Below are 23,139 nucleotides of genomic sequence, written 5' to 3' on the forward strand. Positions count from 1 at the left end.
CAAATAAAAAAATACTGAAATTTAAAAAATAACGAAGAATTACAAGCTATAATGAACAGTTTAAAAATCAAATTATCAAGCTAATCACCAGAAAAGAATCCAAACAAGAGAAATTTTTGCCAGTCTTAAACCAACCACGATCGAGTGAAGGTGAGATAGTGATTTTTATAATCAGTTTAAATATTACTATACGCATGAATTTTGGCAAATTACATATATGTTTTTTAGAGAATTTGTTGTAAAACTCTAAATTAATTTATTTTTTCTCTAAAGTCAAGCTTGACTAAATTAGGCACAAATCTACAGATTTTATTCTCCCAGCCGTTAATATAAAGAAACAGGACCATTGAAATTAAGTGCAGTATGCTTAAAATCCATGTATTGTGATTTATTGACAATTCTGTCTAATTAGTGAATTTAATTTAGTTTGGACTCACTGTAAGAGACCTAAGAATATTGAAACAAGAGGTAAAAATCTTATTTATATCTATTTACACTTAAAAAGTAGCTACGCCCCTTAATTCACTCATAGAGTAGCTATCCCTTAATTCACTAATACAGTACCTACGTTCTTAATTCACTTATAGAGTAGCTACGGTATTAAACAAGCTGTAGAGTAGCTGTGCTATAAACCCCTTATAGAGTTACTACGCTCCTTAAACGTCTAACAATAGGCTGCGCCCCTAAGGAAGCCTTGAAATAACCATATATTAATGTTTTTCTAATCTAGATTTGTTTGTAGAAGGCCGTTCCTTATTTAAACTATTCATAGAGTGGCTGCGCCCCCAAAGAAGGCCTAAAATAACTAAATATTAATTTTTTTCTAATCTAGATTTATTTGTAGAAGGCCATTCCTTATTTAAACTATTTATAGAGTGGCTGCGCCCCCAAAGAAGGCCTAAAATAACTGAATATTAATCTATTCTAATCTAGATTTATTTGTAGAAGGCCGTTCCTTATTTAAACTATTTATAGAGTGGCTGCGCCCCCAGAGAAGGCCTAAAATAACTGTATATTAATCTATTCTAATCTAGATTTCTTTGTAGAAGGCCGGGCATCATTTAAACTATTTATGGAGTGGCTGCGCCCCCAAAGAAGACTTAAAATAACTGTATATTAATCTATTTTAATCTAGATTTGTTTGTAGAAGGCCGGGCCTCATTAAAACTATTTATAGAGTGGCTGCGCCCCCAAAGAAGACTTAAAATAACTATATTATTTTTTTAAATATCTAGAATTGTCTGTAGAGAGCCGGACCTTGTTTTATTGAGTAGCTGCGCTCTAAGGAAGGACTTAAGAGGCCAAGCATTAATCTTTTTTTATTAAGATATATCTATATGAGAGGCGGACTAAATATCTAAATATCTGTTGAGTAGCTGCGCTCTCAAATACAGGCCTATAAAGAAAAGTATCTAGTGAAATTAATAGTTTTTTTATGTATCTAGAAATTCGTTGATGCACTGTTGTATGGCTTAGGCGGACCTGTTCATCAGACTTCTGGGACAAGACAAGAAGCCTCATATTGGTCCACCCCAACAGAGCTGTCCCTGCAGTGTGCACTGTTTTACTCTACTTATTCTTAGGTAAGAAAAGGTAGCTATAGATACTGATAGAGTAAAGGGGAGCTTCCATGAATAGGGTTTCATCAGTTTAGGTATCTAAATAAACCCGAAGCTATACCTATACCTAAGACAGCCAGTACCTAATTACCCATACAGGGATGTAATGAATAGATAACCCTAACCCAAATAAGAGGTTCCTAGATGGGTTTGTGTTAAAAAAATCGTCCTAACTTACCTATACATTAAACTCTATAATTCGTTGATAACAACTACAGCTTATGTTACATTAGAGTAATCATCTAAAAGAGTAAACCTTACCCTAAAGGGTCAAGCCAATGAAAGGTATTTAAAGGATTAAACCAGCTTATTTAATTGTACCAATAAGCCTTCCAGATTTGTCCGGCTATTGGTTTCTCTGACTTATAATAGTTTATTGTTTCAGTATTCAACACAGTTGATGCAACCGTAGAGAGACACTGCTTACATGTAAATTAATTCATATCCAGAGTCCTACAAACAATTAATACCTATAATTTTAACCACCATTTTATCTACATGTCTTATTTATTTGTTACCTATAAAATTGTGTGCTATTATAAATAAATTGTCGTTTTTAATTTATTGTTAATTTCTGGTGGAGAATATAAGATCCATACGTAGCTATGTAGCAAGGTGTAGCAAGTAATCTTTCAAAGTAAAAATTGCCAGATTTCATACACAAATAATAGGGTTAGGCCGGATTGGATGGATACAGATATCCGGCTGATCTTGTTGCGAGTCGCGGCTAATAGATTAACATGCATATAAATAAAACACAATTTATTAACAGCAAATTATGATTAAACTAAACATAGATCATAGCACATATCATATTAAAGATTAAACATTACACATATATTATCAACATAAATTATTTATATATATTTGATACCATTGGGCGCTGGCTCTTACTTATTCAAATGTGCTAGCAATAAATCAATGATACTAGCTGTAAGTAGCCAATAAAGATGGCGCCGATTTTGAGATCTGCTTTAGGCGCCGGTGCTTAATCAGTGGGGCGCCGGAATATAATACGAGGCGCCGGCTACAGCTTAACAAAGGCGCCGGAATATAATAGGAGGCGCCGGAATAGGATACGAGGCGCCGGTTACGGCTTAACAAGGGCGCCGGACTATAATAGGAGGCGCCGGCAACAGTTTAAGGGCGCCGTAATATAATAAGAGGCGCCGGCAACAGTTTAAGGCGCCGGAATAGTATACGAGGCACCGGCTACGGCTTAACAAGGGCGCCGGAATATAATCGGAGGCGCCGGCAACAGTTTAAAGGCGCCGGAATAGGATACGAGGCGCCGGCTACGGCTTAACAAGGGCGCCGGAATATAATCGGAGGCGCCGGAAACAGTTTAAAGGCGCCGGAATAGGATACGAGGCGCCAGTTACGGCTAAAAGAACGAGGCGCCAATTCTAAACTAACTAGGCGCCAGATCAAGCCCAGGTGGGGCGCCGAATTTTGGTGGCGCCAATATTTGAGTACATATTATATAATAGAGATAAATCAGACTAATATTACATTTTTAAAATTTAATATATTGATGCAGTTTTTGCTCTGTGGGAGTGATTCAATTCAAGCTTGAAACTGAAATTATAAAGACTATCAATATATCTGTTTTAATATTCTGTACTCTATCCAAAGGGTTATGACTAATATCTTACAACTAAACTCTAGTATTATTCTATTGGAGTTTCAAATCAGATCATAGTCAACTATTATTTCACAAGTTCTGTGATTAAACTGAGGAGCAACATACTCTACTTTTACTCTATTGGTGTGTACAAATGGCTCTAGCCTGGGTTTCGGGCAAAGTTAGGCGACTTTCCTATTTAACTTTACTAGTATGACACCTTAATCTACTAATTTTAACCTTCTATCCAGTACATTATGTACATACCTTTAACTGCCACAAAAAAGCCACTAGAGAATTAGGTATTTATGCCAGGAAGGATCCAACAAGACCATTAGTGAACAATCTTCCTGGTTGTGCTCAAACCGTGATAATCCTTAACATTATAGTTGTAAATATTATGTAAACAATCTAGCCCAATCCACAGATTTAGCTGTCCTTAATAAATAAATGTTATTAGCTGCGCTTTCCAGGGAAGCAACAACCAGTCCAGCCTAAATAACCTATATAAATATGGATTATATCTTCCACCAGAGGGGCTCAAAATTATTAGTTAACTGCAAAAATGTTCTATCTGTACACTCTAATCTTGTAATTACCATGTGTGGTCTACACTAATAATTCTATTGTTCTATTCACACTGTGCTAATTAAATTGTAGGACGAACATTAATAATTTTCCATTTTAGTGAGCAAAAGTTATATTAGGTTACTTCTATTACACAAACGATATATTATGGTGTATTTAAAAGCCAATTTCACCATTTCTGTATATCTTTTAATACATAGACTTACAATAATAATATATTACCTCTGAATATGTGCTAATTGGTGGTATCGACAGAAAAGTATATAATCTTCCTAAACAGGAATAACAACAATTAATTTAACTTTATATTTGTAACTAATTCAAACAATAAAATCACTTATCATATTTATAAAACATTAATATTTCAAATAAAATAATATGTGACACTCACCCGACAGGGATGTGCTCCTGCTTCAGCGATTATATTGCAACTGACGTTGTTTTGGTGTGTTTCAGTGTCCGAATTTTCTGCTTTGTAATTTTTTAATTATATGATTACTAATATTTCTGAAGTATTTTTAATTTTATAATAGATTTTTTAAATATTTTGTTATATAAATTTTAGCAGCGTACATTTACAGATGATTGACCATGGACTCTTGGTGGGTCCTGAAACAGATCTATAATTCTGGATATCAAGTATTTAGGTTTATATTGACACACTAGAATTGAAATTTCATAAAAATCTTTAAAATTGAGATGAAACAAAAGCTTTAAAAACGGTCTTTTTGCAGATTTTCAAAAGTTTGTACCATCTCAATTTTAAAGATTTTTACAAAATTTCAATTCTAGTGTGTCAATATAACCCTAAATACTTGATATCCAGAATTATGAATCAGCCGGATATCTGTATCTATCGATTCCAGCCCAACCCCATTATTTATGTATGAAATCTGGCAAATTTTACTTTGGAAAATTACTTGCTACACCTTCTTCCATTATATGTTAGAATTGAGACTGCCCCCATTTTTTTTTGGTAAATTTCAGGTTTATATAGACACTAGAATTGAAATTTTGTAAAAATCTTTAAAATTGAGATGGTACAAGAGCTTTAAAAACAAGTCTTTTTTGCAAATTTTAAAAACTTTGCAGTGCTTGTACCATCGCAATTTTTGCATTACAGAAAAAATATTTTGCATGGGTCAATATTTTGCATGAATCAACTATATTATGGCTGGGGGCAAAAATTTTAACAAAATTTTTCAAATCCGGGACAGGCTAATAAACAGCTATAAACATCTTGATATTTTAGACCAGAAGAACATTTTTTCAGTAAATGTATTCTTTTTTGAAAAGCTAAAATTTTCAAGGCATGAATATAATGCTCAAAACAACGTTGTCAAAAATTGGTAAAAGTTTTCCAAAATCTGGATGTCAATGTGTGTGAGCGGAGAGATTATGGGACCTGTTGAGGAGTATGGTACTGCCCCCCTATTCCCACCCCTAGTCACATTTTTCCAACCCCTTTCCCATACCTCCTTACATATGTATTATTATATCTAGGGAACCAAAAATCCCCACCCCCTCCAGCCTTTCTAACATTTTTACCCCATCCCTCTTATGTCCCTCCCCCACTTGCACACATGGTCAAATCTCCGAAGTTCCCCCCGCTTCCCCCCCAAAATTTTCTTCTATTTCCCCACCCCCTACCCTAATTTTGGTCAGGCTCCGGTGTTTTTAGGCTATTTTCCCCCTTACAAAGTCACCCCTATTATCCACAAAATACCCTTCTTACTCCAAACCCAAAATGCGTCGCCTCCTGTGCATTAAGGGAAAGGGGTACCAATGGGTATGGGGGGTGGGGTGTTTCGGGTTAGGCGTTGCGCTCATCCGAAAAAATATTTTTTCAGAAAAATTCACAAAAAGCAACAGTTGAATTTTGGAGACCAGGAAAATAACACGTAAATTGTAGAAAAGACATTATTGATTAAAAAGTTACGTTAATTATTTTATTTATAAGTAACAATTATACATAGTGATCATTTTTGGACAATTATTATATAATTTGAATACACTTTAGAGAATTTGTTATAAAGGTAATTTAATAGTTATTATTTCTCGTTGATTTCTTAATTATTACGTAATTAAATGTTAACGATAAAAGTATTATTTAACATTCACGTATATCCTTATATTTTTGTAATATGTGCAAGATAGGTATACCTAATTGGTTCTTCTCTCATATATGTAAACATATCTTTATGGTTATGTACCAGAAGTACAATATAAATTATTCCCTATTCCTTAGAGGCAAAGGTTAATCGGTCAGCTTAAGCTAGGTAAATGAAGGAAGTGGGCGGAGTTACGGGAGAGTGGGAAAGGGGTGGAGTATAACACATTTCTTAGAATAAACAAACCCGCCCTAAATTAAGGATAAATCTCCGCCCATTATAAAGTTATAATAATCCTTTATTTCTCACAGCAGAAGGATTAACTAATTTATGTCCAGTATACCTTTGTGTATAATATGATCCTATTAAAGGTAGATTTTAGAATAACCATTCGACATGTTATGTGAATTTTTAACTGTATTAGAATTAATATGATACCAAAAATTCATGTCAATTCTTGCACTACATATTTGTATGTTAAAACTTTATTGTTCTCGTTCCCAAGGGTTATGAAACTCACATAAGGCCGTAGTTACTTAAATTAAGGTGCCCCCTTTTGCTTTCAAGCTGAATTGCATATCTGTTAATACGTCGACAAAAGTATAATTAATCTAAAGATCTTATGGGGAAAAATAATGAACGATGTTTTATTTTGTCTTAATTACGGTATTCAAAATTACCCCTTATTTGGCTAAGAAATATTGGGTAACAGTTATGACACTTCTGAACCAACTAAACTATATAACATTAATGATAAACTGTATTTTTGTAAAAAAAAAGTATGTTTAAATGTGCCACTTTTTCTACTGTTCAGTCGACTAATGTCAACCAAATTCATGTATGCTATGTGGTAGATATCCACAAAAAGAACCTGATCAACCATTTTTTAAGCCCCAGGGGAGGGGTCGGTGTCCCCCCCCCCCGCCCCAGATTTTGGTGTAACATTTGAATGCGAGGCTTTATTAATCCATTCAATGCGTAGAAACTTTTGGAATATTTTTTTAATTTCAATTCCTGGATTTTTTAAACTTCAAAAATCCAGGAATGGTCTTGGATCAATTTATGTTATAATCTTAAAGTTTATAATATGTTTTTTCTTTAATTCAGAATATTTTTTAACAAAAAATTTCCGTCTGAAAAATATATTGAAATTGCATCTGCTTTAGTGAAATGTATTATTGGGGACACATATACATATATACACATAGCCTAGGCGTATTTAGGCCAATTTTTTACCATTAGGGAGCCTCAAAATATTAAGGTCACTTAAATCAATAGTTCTGAAAATTCATATTTTTTTGACAAGATAAAGAGAAATTTCACATGGAAAAATTGTTTGGTCGCCAAACTTTTTTCTTCGTTATTATTATTTAGGGATTACGTCCTTCAACCCCATTAAATTTGTATGGTGGGGTTAAACCCTCATTTTATTTTTTAGATGTTGAAATTTACCCAAATTGTACACAAAGCTATTTCATGTGGGTTTCAGAAGAAACCCCCGCTCCAAAAAAAAAATTAAATTAAAGCTCCATATCGATATTATTAGTTCATAGTAATTATTATTCAATTGGCGCGTATAGCGACAGAAATTAAAAGTTTGAGGCACCCGCAACAAGTACATTGATGAATACAGGCGTACATTTTTATATGGAATATATTTTCAATGGCAAAATAGGTATTGGGAATTGTACGCACACACACACACATACACACACACACGTTCTATATTAAATAAAAGAGCAAAGTTACTCTAGAATTTGTTTATCTTTGTAAATATCTTTGTTTAAATCCTGTATTTAAATAAGAAATATGAAGGTCTTTATGACGTCATACAGTACAAATGACCAATACACAGACTAAATATCCAATATCAGGACAGTATACATTTCAATTGACCAATGATAGACCAGTAAGATGTAAAATTATCGACGTATATGTTGCTTATTTTCCTAATAAGACATAGAAATTATTTTACAACAATTTTAATAACAAAATAACTAATCTTCGCTGCTATGTCATATGATTTTCTTGTTGTATCTTTATGAATAGAAAGGATTTTATATTTTTATATTTGCACTATATGTAGTTCAGTTCATAGACCTCGCTTTACAATTAGTTCATTCGATTCATATAGCCTTAAAAATTACAAATTCAATATATTTTTAAAATCTTCCAAATTTGAAAGAAAAAATCTTCTAAAAATTGTGAAAAATCTTATTGTCTTTATTTTTTATTATCAGGCATTAATTTGATTATGTTTCAGAATAACGCCTGACCTAAACGAAGTTCAACTCTTCCTACCTCAGAGAAACAGGTAAAATATTAGTTATTTATCGTATTTTATTAGAGACAACTTTTCGCGGATATGAAAAGATAAAAACCAGTTCTAAGCTCCGAGGTTCTGAAGGCCCGTTTATACTTATTGATTTAAGATATTATTTTATTATTCGTGGAAAATCGTCTGTAATACCATGCAATGCCATGCCTGAGTTTTCAGTATGGCTGAGAACCGGTTCTAAACCAGTAGAAATTAATCGGATTCGAAGGCATACTGGAACAAATTTAAAACCATGTTAGATTTACTGAAACCTAAAAAGTGAAGTTTTAAATTGGTATTGTATTTATTCAAATGTCTCTAGGGGCACGGGATAAAGGAATAAGTTCTTGGAAAAAATAAATCTCCCTTCTTACATATTTCAATGCAGATTTTGACTTTGAATTATAGATCAAATAAAAATATTAACAATTTAAAATTGAAAAAAAGGTTACTTTTGCATTACTTTTCCCTAAATCCCAGACAGGGGTAGTTAATTAACATAATAGTAAAGTACAGTTGGTCAAATTGGCATTCTTTTGCGCAGTTAGCCCTCTTTATTTTGGCAAAACCTTTACTATGCAAAATAAGCCATGACGAAAGCCCACTTTTCGTTGAAATTACAAGGACTAATATATCTATAAAAAACATTATGGTTTTTCAATCAAATTAAAAATACAGTTCCTTTAAGTATTTTATAATTTCAAGACAAAAAATTACCCTTCAGACGAAATATTACTGTAAAAATAATTTGACCTAATGTATTTTTTTGCATATCTAAAGAGTTTAAAGTTTTTATATATCCGGAAAGGAAGTAGAGCAACATTTTTCTCCTTAATATGAAATTGGTTCATTTCCATATACCACAAAAAACTTTTATTCAAATTCATGGGACAGGAAGGGGGCGGGGCCCAACCCTAAAATACGTGTGTAACAGGGGGGTTGGGGACTGGGTCAATTTTCTCCCCCCCCCCCAAAAAAAAAATGGGAGGGGAATCTGAAAAAAAACTGTAAAACGTAAAAAGGGGTTAAATAGGATCACATTTAAATAATTGCAAAGTAATAAAACAGTAGGATTCAACCCCTTATGCTCCTCCCCCCTCTTCCTTTTAGGGTTTTTTAGATTTCTTTTTTTTTTGCAAAAAAAATGGGTTGTATACATATAATTTACTCATTGCTTCCATTTCCCTTTCCTTTCTTATTAATTCTGAAAGATTTATATAGCATAATGACCTATTATATAAAGTAGTAAGTTTTTTTTGGCTGAAGCTTAAGATTTCAATGACCATTAAACCGATTAGGTTCTCCTATTAAGGAAAGCTGCCCATAGGTCTTTTAGTTTAATATTTAGGTCTTGGGATACTTTTAAAATCATCGAATACAGAACCCCTAGATGCTAGGGACATAGTTACTAGTAAATGAATATGTATTTTTTCTAAATTTTCAATTTTTTTAGAATTATCTGCAATGACCATCATGACACAACAAATTGCTGGTGAGTAATTTTTTTTACACAAACATGATGCAAATTTGTATTGTCTTGTGGAAGTGTATATCCCTGTTTCTTAACAATTGTATATAAATTTAAATAAAAGAAAAAAACTGGAGTGACAGAAACGTACAATACCTAAATAGAAATTCTATACTCCTGGATTTTAAAATTATATTTTGATTCAAATATAATTTGGTAACAAAAAAATTAATTAGATTTAACAAAATAGTAACCCCTCTAATTGAAATTAAAAAATTAACGGTTTGCGTCACTTGTAGAAATATGTAATCGTATCAAATTTAATTTTTAATCTGATAATTGATAATTTTTATAAAACTTTATGTGAGTCATATCTATTTTTATGTATGAAAAATTTCACACATTTTATCAGAGGGAAGTAATGCAATACAGCTAATTTTCTAAAAAAGTCATTATTAGTACATAATTCATTATTTCTGTATGTTAGTGTATTATTATGTTTTACGTTTGCCAGACTGAAAGTAAGTAAACGAAATATTTTTGTCGTTGAAATAAAAGAATTATGAGATCTAGAAGTACAATGTATAGTAAAAATTATCATAAAGAAAAAGGAACTTTTAGATGGTTTTTAAAAGGAATAATCATCGTTTATCAGTAAATTTCTATTTATGAAGCCAGAGTATCTCTCTATATATAATTTTATTGTTAAAATATTCTCTTCATTACTGTTATTATTGATTGAATATTCTGCGTTAATGTCTGGACACCCCCTAAGAAATTCTAGTTATGTAAAACTGTTGGTATGTGTTAAGAAGGCCATGATGGGGGGGGGGGGGGCTAGGTTAGGTTATGTGAGAAAATCAAATAATTTTAGTCAAGTGTGGCTCTTTTTTTCCCGCGTTTTTTATAAAAAAATGTGTGATAATAAAAATGACTGATATAAAAGGAAAAATAGATCAAACAGGGTTGAACTAACATTAAATTAAACAAATCAATCTAAAAAATATCTTGCTTTTTGTGGACCACGTTAATATTAATATTTTTGATTAACATGGGAATGAAAAACTAACATTTTATTTCACTCAAAATATTTGTTTCAAGATAACATGTGGTTTTAATTCTAGAATTCTAATTATTAAATCTAAAAATGTATTTTATTTGTTCTTCTCAAAAAGTGTACTTTTGTAAATTTTAAAATCAATTTTAAGAAATCTGTGATAAAAAAATCAATCTAAATTTGCGAATTGATTTTGGGTGCGATGAAAAATAGGCTTTTTGTCAAAGGAAACAAGGATAATGATTTACATAGGTAAATGCAAAAATATTTCATTTAATATCCTATATTAAAAAATATATTATTATTTTGTGCTTTTTGGGTCATAAAATTTATGAAATCATTATATAAGCCTTTACTTCATTGGTTATTTTAAAATATTAACGATGTCGGGTTAGGGCGTTCATATACCCCTTTGACTAATAAGATTCAATTTTCCCTCGTCCTCCCCCAAAAACTGTCTGTTCTTTTTCATTATATATAAAAAAAACAAGTGACAAACCAACAAGTTTAGAACATAACTGTAGAGTAGCTACGCTCTCAAAAATGGTTTAAGAGCGGGGAGGAGGTCAAATGTATTGAAAAGTAAGTTGGGTATGGGGGCGAGGGGAGGGTATGATTTTTGAATGGTGCCTAAATAGCGTATTCTGAATATTCATTGAAGTGGAAATATTTTCAGAATCGGTTCAATTCCAATGTGTTGACCTCACCTATGACAATACCACCCCCCCTCACCCACCGAAAAAGTCTTGCAAACTCCCCCACCCCTCAATTTCTGATATATATATATATATATGATGAACACTGTAAATAATGTAGAATGTTTTAGCTTTAAGTTTACTTATTGAATTTCTTATTATAGAAAGATTTTTTTGGTATGTCTCTTAGAAATAAAAAAAGCAGCTTATCGTGCCCCCAAAAAAATACGTTATACAATACATATGACCAATGATAAGCCAGTATACACTGTAATTGACCAATGACAAAATGTTTACTGGCCTATCATTGGTCATATGTCATTTTACGACTCCATTTTTTGTTAGGCACTAAAATCCGCTTCAATAAAACTTTCAAATATGAAAAATAATTCTTACAGTTTTCTTCTGGTAGATGAAGGTACAGGGTGATTTTGAGCAAATTGAACTATTAGATGACCCTGTATTCAATCAAATGACAAATCTCCCCCTCCCCCTCAACATGAATGTTATTGTAAGAGAGAAGCACTTCTATTGTAAAGGGTTGCCTCAAATTAAAATTGGCTTTGATTTAATCAAATACAAGACAAATATCTTTTGTATTCTTAAATTTGTTTTTCTCATATGCCAATAAAATGATTTGTTATTGAATAATGATTTATTATTACTAGAGGCTTTGCTACTAGCCTCTAGGGTATTGTAATATAGTTTAAAACCACCAAAGGACCAGTAGGTATATTTCCTTAAAAGCACAACTGATCAGATAGACAGTCTGACTACTTCGTATTACTATTTTTTGGGTAGTATACATTGTTTTTTTTTTATGCAATATATATTATCTTATTTTCTTTACAATTTAGCAAAATTGTGTGTGTGTGTGTGTGTATGTATGTGTGTGTGACAATATTGAATCGTGGACCTTTTGGTTGTCGTATGATAGCTCAAGTGTCAATCTATTTTTGACATTGAATCGCTGAAGGCATTCTAACATAGGCGACATTATAAGAAGGAGATACGGGGAAGAAAGAAGAGAGCAAAAAAAGAGAAGAGAAAAAAGGTGCTTAAAACTAAAGATAATTTTAAAAATTACAGATTTAAGTAAAAGTGTTTTTATATAAGTTATAGACATTAAGTATTCTTTTTATAGAACCATATTCTAAAGAATAACATTATGTCTACAACCAAAATTGTTTTTTTTTTTAAGCACCTCCCCTCAACCGATAAAGTTACTCATTACAGCGACCTAGTAGTCCATACTGGGCCTAGGGGCCCTTGCACATTTTTTAATATCATACAATTATCATCTAATAATAACATCATTCCAAAACTGATTTTTTGGGTAGCCATTTTTTTGCTGGGAATTTTTAGAGTACATAAAAAACTTGATTATGTCTGTTACATCTTAATTTATTAATTGTAGTATTGATACAGCATTTAACTGTCCTTGGTTTTTTCTATTTGACTACCCAAAAACGCCAGAAAATTGATATTCCTTTTTTTTAAAGCTGGTTTAAAGTAAACATATGCCTTATGCTGAATTGAACTAATCCTATTTTAGAAAATTTTTAAATTGGAGGGGACAGGTGCCATAAGTAATTTTACTTTTCTACATTTTTTTGTATTGCCACTGATTTTTGTTTGGATAACATTCAATGGTTTCACCCATTGATGGGATAGTTCAGCTGAAGAAAAATATTTTACCTCTAAATTGCTGCCTGATAAACCTTTAAAAAATTAAGCAGCTTATAGTGCCTAATAAAAAATGACTCTATACAATACAAATGATACATTGTAATTGATCAATGGTTCAAATGTATACTGGCCTACCATTGGTCATTTGTATTGTATGCTTTTATTAGGCAATATAAGCTGCTTCTACAAAAATCTAATATATATTTTTTTATATCCAAAAAGACAATAGTTTTTTAAAATAAAAACTATCCCTTCTTAAAATAAATAGTAGAAATATTTTTAGCCTAAAAAGTTGCAAAAATCGTAAATTACTATTATCAGCAAATAAAATTTTGCAACTTACAAATTGTTGATAAAATTGTAGACACGATATTTCGCAAATTTGATCAAGACATCAACACTTAGTTTCATCTAGTAGCGCAGCAACAGTTTAATTTGCACGATTTTTTATTTAACTACTTTTACTTTACATTTACCGTATTTTTTGTGGTTTTTTATGAAATTTAACCAGGCCTTTTAAAAAAGGCTTTAAACGATGTAAACACTGAATTAATGAGTGGGGTGTAGTGTATATTTTCTTATATTTAACTTTTTTTATGTTATTTAAAGTTTTCTTGTAAAGAAAGCATTGTTAATTCATTAAAGTTTACCCTTTAATTACATTTGTTTGTCCTCTAGCTTTTCTACCAGTCAAAATCAAAAAAAATGTCTGAATATCAAATGATACTGTTATTTTCAATTTTAAGAAAAGTTTAAAAATCAGATTTTATTCAAATTAAATAAATCTTGTATATTAATGGTAATATATAAAATATAAAAATAGAAGAAAACATATGAAATAGAATTTATAACGCTCTAGTTGTAACGGGCATACATAACATTAAACATCTAAAATTATGGACAATTTCCCATATTTTTATTTGGACCAAAATGAACTCCTTTACTCAAAGAGTTTGTTTTATTGGACCATTAGATTAACCAAAACCATTTATTATCATTTTTTACTGGCCTAAAATAGGAGGGGGGTGGGGGGGAGGGGTAAAGCTTCAAAATTGAAACAAATAGGATATTGTTTTACTTTTAACATTTAAACATGTAAAAATATTTGGGTTGGATAACCAAGGGATCATTTGCCTCAAATGACTGACAGCCAAAACCAAAGCAAGGCAGGACCCCGGTTCGGTTCTTAAAACTATTTTTGGGATATTTTTTTTCTTTCTAGATCATACTTAAATTTTCTTTACATTTACTTCGGTTTTTGTTACTTAGGATCTAGTAAATGTCATTTACACAACTTTTAGTTAAGTTTTCTTTTTAAGAACGTCTGGTTTTAGGCCATTTTCTCTAAAATTAAAAAATTTAAAATCAAGTCTTTATGGATAAAAAAAGTTGATGCATCTTACTGCATGATTTAAGATACTCGAGGCGTTTTATATAACGTGTATCTCATACATAGATAGATATATAATATAGAGCTTATAGATAGATAGATAATACAGAGCGGCATAACATTAAAAATATTATCGATAACATCTTGGTGTGACTTTACAACTATTTTTTATCTAATCATTATAACATTCTCACACTTTATAGGAAATTTTTAGTAGCCATAGTAAGGCAATGTCCGTCTGTCTGTCCGTTTAGAATAAAAGAGTAATATACTCAAAATAATATAAATGGTGTCAAACTCTATTTCTTTGTATTTATGTATGACCAAGAGGTTTTTAAGAAAGGGTATCATTAAATTAGTTGGAGTTATCAAAAGAATATTTTTATTTTATCTTTTTTGTTTATCGTGGAAATATGAAAGTACGGAGATCATAAAGTTTATAGTTAAACTTATGCATAGTTTTACTTATATATAAAATCAAGTGGTTTACAATGGTACTCAAAGTTTTATAACACTTAATAAAACTCAAAAACTTCGGGTATTTTTATTGAATTTACATTGCATTGATTGACTTAGAACTTAGTGGCTAAACTTTTCTACCACTAGTTTTAATCTTCATATAGGGTGATTTTGTTTATCATTATATCTGTTGTCTTATCCATAAGATCTTGGATTTTCTCAACCAGTGAATTTTTAAGATGCTCTTGTATTTTTAACTCTTTTATATAGAATTTTTTGTGTGGGGAAGGGCTAGAATTATACATTTGTGTCACACATATACACAGACCCACACAAAAAAAGGCACCCACACACACACACACAGGAACACACACAGCACTTGTCACCTAAAATATGCGGAAAAATTCCTTTTTGTGTTGTTTCTTTCTTTTAAAAAAAGGGGTTTAGGGGCGGGGCAAAGCTTTTAGGTATAAATGTTAATTATAGATAATTATGTTAAGCTAATTTATAACTAACTAGCGGCTACGCCCCTAGAGGCCTCTAGTGGCTCTATTGATTTTTTCTATGTTGCGTTGAAGTAAAAAAGAATTAGATTTTTTGTGATTTCTCTTGGAAGGGTGGTGTTACCCTCCCCTATAATATTTATAAACCTTCCCGGGACCTATGAGAAGCTGCCATGTTAAGGAGAACCCGATCGGTTCAGCGGTTAGCGAGTTCCTTCGGTACAAACATACACACAAACACACAGACAACCTGTTACTTTATTAAAAGGATAAAACAAGTGGGAAAAAGGTTTAGAAAAAAGACAAATTTAAAATGGAAACAGAAAATTCTAAATATTTATCTCAAAATTGATAATTTTTAAAATTTCAAGATCTTTTTTATAAAAAATCATGCACTTCTATAACTGAGTCATAGAGTAGCATCTTTTGAAGAAAAAAAACTGCTGTAATACGATGACAATCATGACGAAATGTGAACATTTTTTTAGAGGTGGTAAAATTATACATTTCACCCCTCAGATATAATTGTGGCATGTCAAAATTATTTTTTTCTAACATTCTCAAAATAACAGCAAAAATATTCCAAATATTGGTAATATTGCCAATATAAATCTTGTACTTTTGTCTTGAATTTCGAAATTTTTTAAAAAGCGTTTTTCTATGAAAGGTTTAAAATATTTAGGACAATTCTTCAAATGTTTTTTAGTTAAAGATGCGCTGAGGAAAAAAAAAACTTTTATATGCTTGCTAGCTAAATTTTAGAGGTACATAGATTATTAAAGTTTTTTTTTGTTTTAAATTTTGGGAGAATATTATCTTTTTTCTTTAAAAAAATGCAATATAAATTAAACCATATTCATGAAATTATCCGTTTAATAACATAGCAACGATCCATAGAAGAAGGATTGTTTGAAAAAAAAATGGATTTGAGGCAAGAAATGTTATACGTGGGATCTCCTTGTCAAAAATTCTGAATTTTCAACCCATAGCAAAAACTGACGATGTAAAACAACAAGGTTGTTCATAGTTGTTAATAGTAGCGACAAAGCCGATTTTTATCTAAATTTTTTGCATAATAGGTTTTTTTGCTTATTTATTATATTTATAAGTCTGAACAAATTGTTTCCTTTCGATATAGATTATAAAAAAAGTATTGTTTAAAACTAGTTTTAGTTGAAACGTAGCAAAAAAAAGGAATTAGGTTCAAAATTTATTATAGATGGTTATATAAGTCAAAGAGGAGCTTGGCTATAAAAATCATGTTTTTATTTTAGGAATATATATTATATATACACAGGCCTTTTTGTTTTTTACCTACAGCGCGTCTAAGAAGTGATAGATATATAATTAAATCAACTCAAAATATCACAAAAATATAACTAACTTAGATTTTGTCTTGAATAAGAATTTGAAAACAAATGAAGTAATCTTTTCCCCGTATGGCTTCGCAACCGATTAATATCCGCTGGATTAGAACCGGTTCTTAGTTATATTGAATAAAAAGTATCTTATGCATATTATTACTTACAATATTCCACGAATAAAAAAAATTAAAATCATACAATTAATATAAGGCTTATCACGGGCCTTTGGTCTCTATGGACTAACAAAACTAGTTTTTATCTCATGTTTTTTTTTTCATTTTAATATCTGCGGAAAGGTGTATAATACGATGCGATAAATAACTATTCCTATATTTTTCGTTGAAATCTCTTTAAGGGATTCAACAATATATATTGCACTCAGAAACATAAGTAAAAATTATAGTACAGCAGCTACACTAAGTCATTTACGTCTGTCAACTGTCATAAAGCTCTATTTTCGGACGTAAATATCCTAGTTTTACATTGAGTTTCTTTTGATATCTTAACCAATTTAAAAGCTTCAATGTATCCTGTAATTTTCATGTAACTTTTTCTCTGCCTTTCTTGATTAAAAGTAAAGTTATTTATAGCATCGTATTATAGACAGATATGGAAGGTAAAAATAATAGGATGAAAACCAGTTTTGTTCGCTCCAAGGGGTTGACGAAACTTAAATTTTTTATAACAATTTTCATGAAAAATTATCTATAATACGATGCTATACATGCTTTTACAGTATGGCTGAGAACCGTTTCTTATCCAGTGGATATTAATCGGTTTCGAATCCATACTGGAAAATGCTTGCCATCTCACTAAGTATGTAGTTAGTTCTATTTGAAAAGTATCGCTTACTAGTTAAACAGATTTTTCTCTGTCTTTTACAACAAGGATATGCACAATCCAAGGATACTTAATACATAAAAACATCTATTTCGCCTTTCAAATTATCGCCAAATAGTTTGTAACAATTAAAGAATATTATTTTTAATAAAAGGCTAACGTTAAACAAAAAGCTTTCGTATTTTAATTATTCAAAACTTGAAGAACTAATAAAAAAGTGGAAATGTACATACAAATTCAAGTTATTGAGCAGCTGACCTCCTAAAACTGTAATTGTAGATATTTACTTCATGGAGAGATGGCACCAAAATTGTAAGAAATCCTTTTTTAGAAGCGCAGCTTCTCTATAACTAGTATGTCTGTATGTCCATCCGAAAACATAGTAAAGATTTTATATTTTCTTAACGATTGTGTAATTTATTGAAGTTCCTGTCTATGTTACTCAAAGTACATATACAAATCTTTTAAAATAATTAAACAAATCAATTTTGTAGTTTTCACTTTTCTTGGCTTCGCCCCTTTTGATCATTTCATAATCTTGTATGAACTACAAAAAGCATTCTGCTTGCAGTGAAAATTGGTAAATTTATCAAGGATTCATTTACTTAAATATAGAAAATTTATTAGAAAATTTGCAATTTAAATTGGAGAGTAGGATTACTAAGGAAGATTTTTTTGCTTTCATCTTTTCTGCCTGTCAAAAATAATTTTTTTTTGTGTTTTAATTTTTTCTTATTAGTGGTCATTTTTTGACGTTTTGGTACAATATCCTATGACAAAGTAGGCGTTTTTAAGACTTTGTAAAGCGAAAGGGGAAGGAAGGGTTGTTAAAAAGAATAATAGCTACAATATTTCAATAGGTTTCAGTAATGAGCACACAGTTCCAACATTGGCCTGCCAGGGACAAAGATATGGAAATTGTAGAGAAAAAACTATTTTGCCTTCACATAACAATAAGAGGTTTTCTGTGCTCCATGACCTAAAGCTTCCATCTTTTATAGGCTTCAATTTATTACCTTTAAGAAAACAACAAATTTTGTCTGAAATAATCATTTTTTGAATAGTGGCAAAAAAGTTTTTCTTCGTATGTAATATTCCTATTCCTGTGTCCTGTAATACATTTAAGGAAATTTTAACTGATAGCCCTAACTTCGTTATGGATTAATTTAATGACGGCTAAATTGTCAACTATTACGACTTTTAGAGAAGTATTGTAAAAATATATAAATAAGGACGACATGGCTTAATTTCTTAATTTAATCTAAAAAAGTAAAACAAGACATTTTAGAAGCTGTTTATAAATAAAATGAAGTCATACATTACAAATAACCAATGATAGGCCATGCCTATACTAAATTACCAATGGCAGGCCAGTATACATTTTAATTGACCAAAGGTAGGCCAGTATGACGTTATTTTTCGACGTTTTAAACAGCCTCACAACTAATCAAGATATGATGAAAAACTAAGATGAAAAGTGACACAAAAATCCCCCGAAAAAAAATCTTAATCTTTTTAGGCTTTTCAAATCTGTTGTTTGTTAAAAAATAACATGAAAACTAAAAAGAGCTGGGATAGAGGAATAAATAAATGATTTATTAATTACACTACTTTTGTCTATATGTCCTAAAAACAAAGGTAAATGTGTGTCAAATTGTATCATGTGATATTAATTAATTGGGTATAGTTCCTTTCGTGACAACGCCTCTTAAGGTGCGTTTCGTCGTATTTTTACAGTAGTTTTTCTCCTATTTCTAGGCGGGGCCAGTTGCCTAACCTTGCGGAGCAATTATCTAACAAAACCTAATCTACAATAGCTACTGTGAAAAAACGACGAAACACCCCTTAAGAGGTGTTCCCAAGAAAGGGACTATACCCAATTAATTTATTTATGAAAAATTTACTTATGACTTTATTCGATCAATCGATGGATGGAAAAACGGGGATAGAATTTTGGTAATTGGATGCGTTAAGAGACGGGGGGGGGGGGGGGTAACCGTGTTAAACTCAGGTGCTGTTATTATATCAACACATCAGTAATCAAATAGATAGTGTTTTATTATGGGGAAAGGTCTTTAGAATTGTGTTAGAACGTCGACGTAAATATCATGCAAATGCTCATAAAATGAAAAAGGTAGTCTCTTACGTAACTTTACAAATTGTCTCAAGAAATCAGCAATGTGACGTCATAAAAATGAGGGATTATCCACCACCTCCATTTTTTAGGGTTTTCTTTCCCGCTTCTTTCATCTTTCTCATTTTTATGGCGTCAGATGGCTGATTTTTGAGACACTTTGTAAAGTTACTATTGAATTGAGTCATTTAGTCGATAAAAACATTAAAATTTCATGTCAGCTTAATACTTCCAACTCCAACAGGATGGCAGTGTAAGGCCTTTTGTTACATTTTGCCTAATCACTTAATCTAGGCAAAATCACTCCCATTAGCTGGGGAAATGACCCCTCTCTACGACGATGTAAATGGTATTTTTCAACTAGAAGCTAGTTAAATTGATGTAGGGGGCTAAAAAGGGTCTTGTGATTTATTGAAAAAAAGGGGAAAGAAAATTTTTATTGAAAAATTGCAGATCTATTTATGACATAATGTTTAATGATATTAAAAGTGGACGCGTATTTATGAATTCAGCATGATGAAACAAAAATTAAATTATATTTTTGGCGGATTTTTTTCTTCACAAAATCGGACTAAACATAATAAAGCTTGTATTATATATTGTAATCAGTAAATAAATGTTGACCATTTGAAAGGCAACTTAGGGTCCATTAACTTTGTATAATTAGACCTATAATCATTAGTTATCCCAAATTCGCAAAAGCATACCAGGGATCGTCAAACGCCGGATTTTTGGACGGCCTTGTGTGTTTAAGATTTCTGAAATGTTCTATTTGGTACTTGTTTTATTTAATTTTGAAACTAAATATTTCTTGCTTTTGGAAGGTTCTTAGAGGCTATTAGCGTGGCAAAAATTGTTGAAAAAATGCGTTCGTCAACCCCTGATACTTAGTTATATTATACTCTGATTGTTAACAAATGGACTTTAAATGATTTCGTCGAAACTTTTATACACAAAAAATTGTAAAATTTAAAATGTCCATATTTATAAAAAGTTAAAAACTACACATCTAGTTTTACCCCCCAAAAAAGGTCTCGTAAATGCAGTTTAATGTGCGTGCATGTTGTAAAAAGTTTTACTACCCCTTTAAAGCAATTTTTGGGAGCGTAGCATCACTCTAATTTACGTTTTTACTTGCTTGAAAATTTATTCCTATAGGGGCTTTGTCCCAAGAGGTAATTTAAGAAAAAACATATTCCCTGAAGAGAATAATCCAATCGGTTCAGTGGTTACCGAGATATTAATAGACGGACGGACGGACGGACAGACAGACAGACATCAAGCTACTTTGTATAATAGATACTAAAATTTCTGTATAAAAAATTGTTTATTCAATTTAAAATTGCTTATTCTGATTGTATTCGTTTGACTAGTTTCAATCTTGTTAATGGTATTTGCTGTGTTGTTTATGGATAAAATCATACTTGTTAGAAATCTAGCGAAAGTAGCTTAAACTTTTGGACAAAGCTTCCGATAGATAACATTTTCCTAAAAATACATCAAATTCACCTGTTTTTATATTAAATGAAAATCTGTCAAAAATAAAAAAAATGTGCAAAAAACACTTGTTCAATGCCATGAGAATTTTGCTGGCCCTTATTTTGTTAAATAAAGAAATCAATTGAAGGTTCTCAAATTATAGGGTAGGGTTACTCTAATTGTGTGGAGCTAGTATCTCAATATCTCACCGTTTAGGCAAGTAAGGCTCGATAATCAATATTCTCTCAAAAGTCAGGAATTTTTATTGATCCCCCCCCAAACTACTAACTTGTACTCTCCCCCCCCCCCCCCCTCACATGCCCTTTTAAGTCATCTAGTGCCTAGTAATTGACCCCCTACTTTAACATACCCAATCACCCTCCCCCTTCCATATAAGTTATATAAGGGGGCAATGTTGATACTTTTGCTTTAATTTTGTCTTTAATTTGAGAATTTAAGTAAAAAAATTAAGAACTCTGAAATTAAATTGTACACTCGTTTTTTAGTAGAGAGTTACGGGACATTGGATTGTACATAGTCGGGGTACCCAAAGTTTTGGCATAACTCTCTCATTAGCCGGCTTAAAACATTGGTTACTCCATTAAATCTTGATTATTTGGTTCCGACTAACAGTGTCCAAACTTTTCAACTAAAACTCTTCATCTTTAGGGATGAAAATCATTTTATCTTCCATTGTCTTATCCCTTAAGATCCTGGATTAATTGAGACAAATAAATATTAGCTGCATGAGTGTCCCTTTGAATTACCTTTTGTATGTAGGATGAAGTTTTGAACAGGTTGGAAAACTAAAAATCAAGATCAATCTTTACAAGTTAAAGATAACGCAAACTTGGTGACATAGATAGATAGATAAATGGATAGATAGATAGATAGACAAATAGATAGATAGATAAACTAGTAGATAGATGGATGGACAATTAGATAGATAGATGGACATATAGATAGTTGGATTGTTACAACTTTATAGGTGTCCCGTGTTCATTAGTTTACTTGTCTTTGTGTCTCAGGGAAGGATAGTTTATTTCAAGAATAATTATTTTGCCTCATTCCTTTTTGCCAGTCAAAAACTAATATCAATAGCAGAAAAATATCTAAGGTTTTACAACTTTGTCTTAAGCATTAATTAAAATAAACTGCGACAAAATTCATTATGAACAAGTCTTTATCCAAAACTTAAGGGGACCTTTTTTACAATGGCCTGTTTTCTAGATAATGATCAAACTGTTTTAAATGAGTGGCTGCTTCTTACATGCCATTATGCCTAAACCATAGAAAAATTATTTAGAATATACACAAAATAAAAATTATATTAATAACAAATGTATTTTTATGAAACTTTTCTTAATTTTCATTTTTTCTGTTAAATATTTTCAATAAATTTTTTTATCATGACTAATTTTCTATTTTTTTCTGTGATTTGTATCTATTTATTAGTGTCAATCCACTTTTATTTAGATATTGTAAAACATTGGCAAACTAAAAAGAACATCTTGGTGGTCTTCGTTGCCTTTTTTAGGAGAAAAAAAACCTAAAATGTATTTTATTAAGCCTTGTTTTATGAATAAATCTTATTATTTCCTTCAGGGGAAATTCTTTGTATTAAGTTTGTAAAAAAGAAGATAAAAATCTTATAAAAGGGTCCTAAATACTCTGTACCTATATACTTGGTATTCTTCCAACTAGATTAAAAGGGATTTGTCAGGGGTGTCAGGGATTTGTTAGTCTTGTCTTATATTTACAAAGTACATAGCTCTTTATTCTTTATAATATAGTACAGACCA

At 31.1% G+C, this 23,139-nt stretch overlaps 1 protein-coding gene and 2 long non-coding RNA genes across 5 annotated transcripts in view; 2 read left to right on the top strand and 1 right to left on the bottom strand.

Annotated features, from left to right (window-relative positions):
• The first annotated feature begins 321 nt into the window (after positions 1–321).
• Positions 322–2,179, top strand: LOC145322831 (uncharacterized). Its single transcript, XR_013880819.1, has 3 exons — positions 322–468; positions 1,446–1,583; positions 2,005–2,179. It is a non-coding gene; the product is annotated as an uncharacterized LOC145322831 (long non-coding RNA).
• Positions 2,180–2,366: 187 nt separating this feature from the next.
• Positions 2,367–4,319, bottom strand: LOC145322832 (uncharacterized). 3 transcript variants are annotated; one of them, XR_013880822.1, is made up of 5 exons: positions 4,223–4,319; positions 4,054–4,103; positions 3,511–3,619; positions 3,096–3,197; positions 2,367–2,512 (listed from the first exon to the last, which is right to left on the bottom strand). It is a non-coding gene; the product is annotated as an uncharacterized LOC145322832 (long non-coding RNA). The 3 variants fall into 3 exon arrangements; XR_013880821.1 differs by having other exon boundaries at positions 2,367–2,526; XR_013880820.1 differs by lacking the exon at positions 2,367–2,512 and having other exon boundaries at positions 2,714–3,197.
• Positions 4,320–5,702: 1,383 nt separating this feature from the next.
• Positions 5,703–23,139, top strand: part of LOC145322833 (uncharacterized) — a 33,085-nt gene continuing 15,648 nt past the window's right edge. Inside the window, exons 1-3 of the mRNA XM_080165155.1 lie at positions 5,703–5,867; positions 8,206–8,256; positions 9,713–9,751. Of these exons, the coding sequence (XP_080021281.1) occupies positions 9,724–9,751 (28 nt within the window). The 5' untranslated portion in view covers positions 5,703–5,867; positions 8,206–8,256; positions 9,713–9,723. The remainder of the gene's footprint in view (positions 5,868–8,205; positions 8,257–9,712; positions 9,752–23,139) is intronic.

Source organism: Acartia tonsa, chromosome 6, assembly GCF_053477335.1.
Source record: "Acartia tonsa isolate MP-2025a chromosome 6, ASM5347733v1, whole genome shotgun sequence".
NCBI classification, from domain to species: Eukaryota; Metazoa; Arthropoda; class Copepoda; order Calanoida; family Acartiidae; genus Acartia; species Acartia tonsa.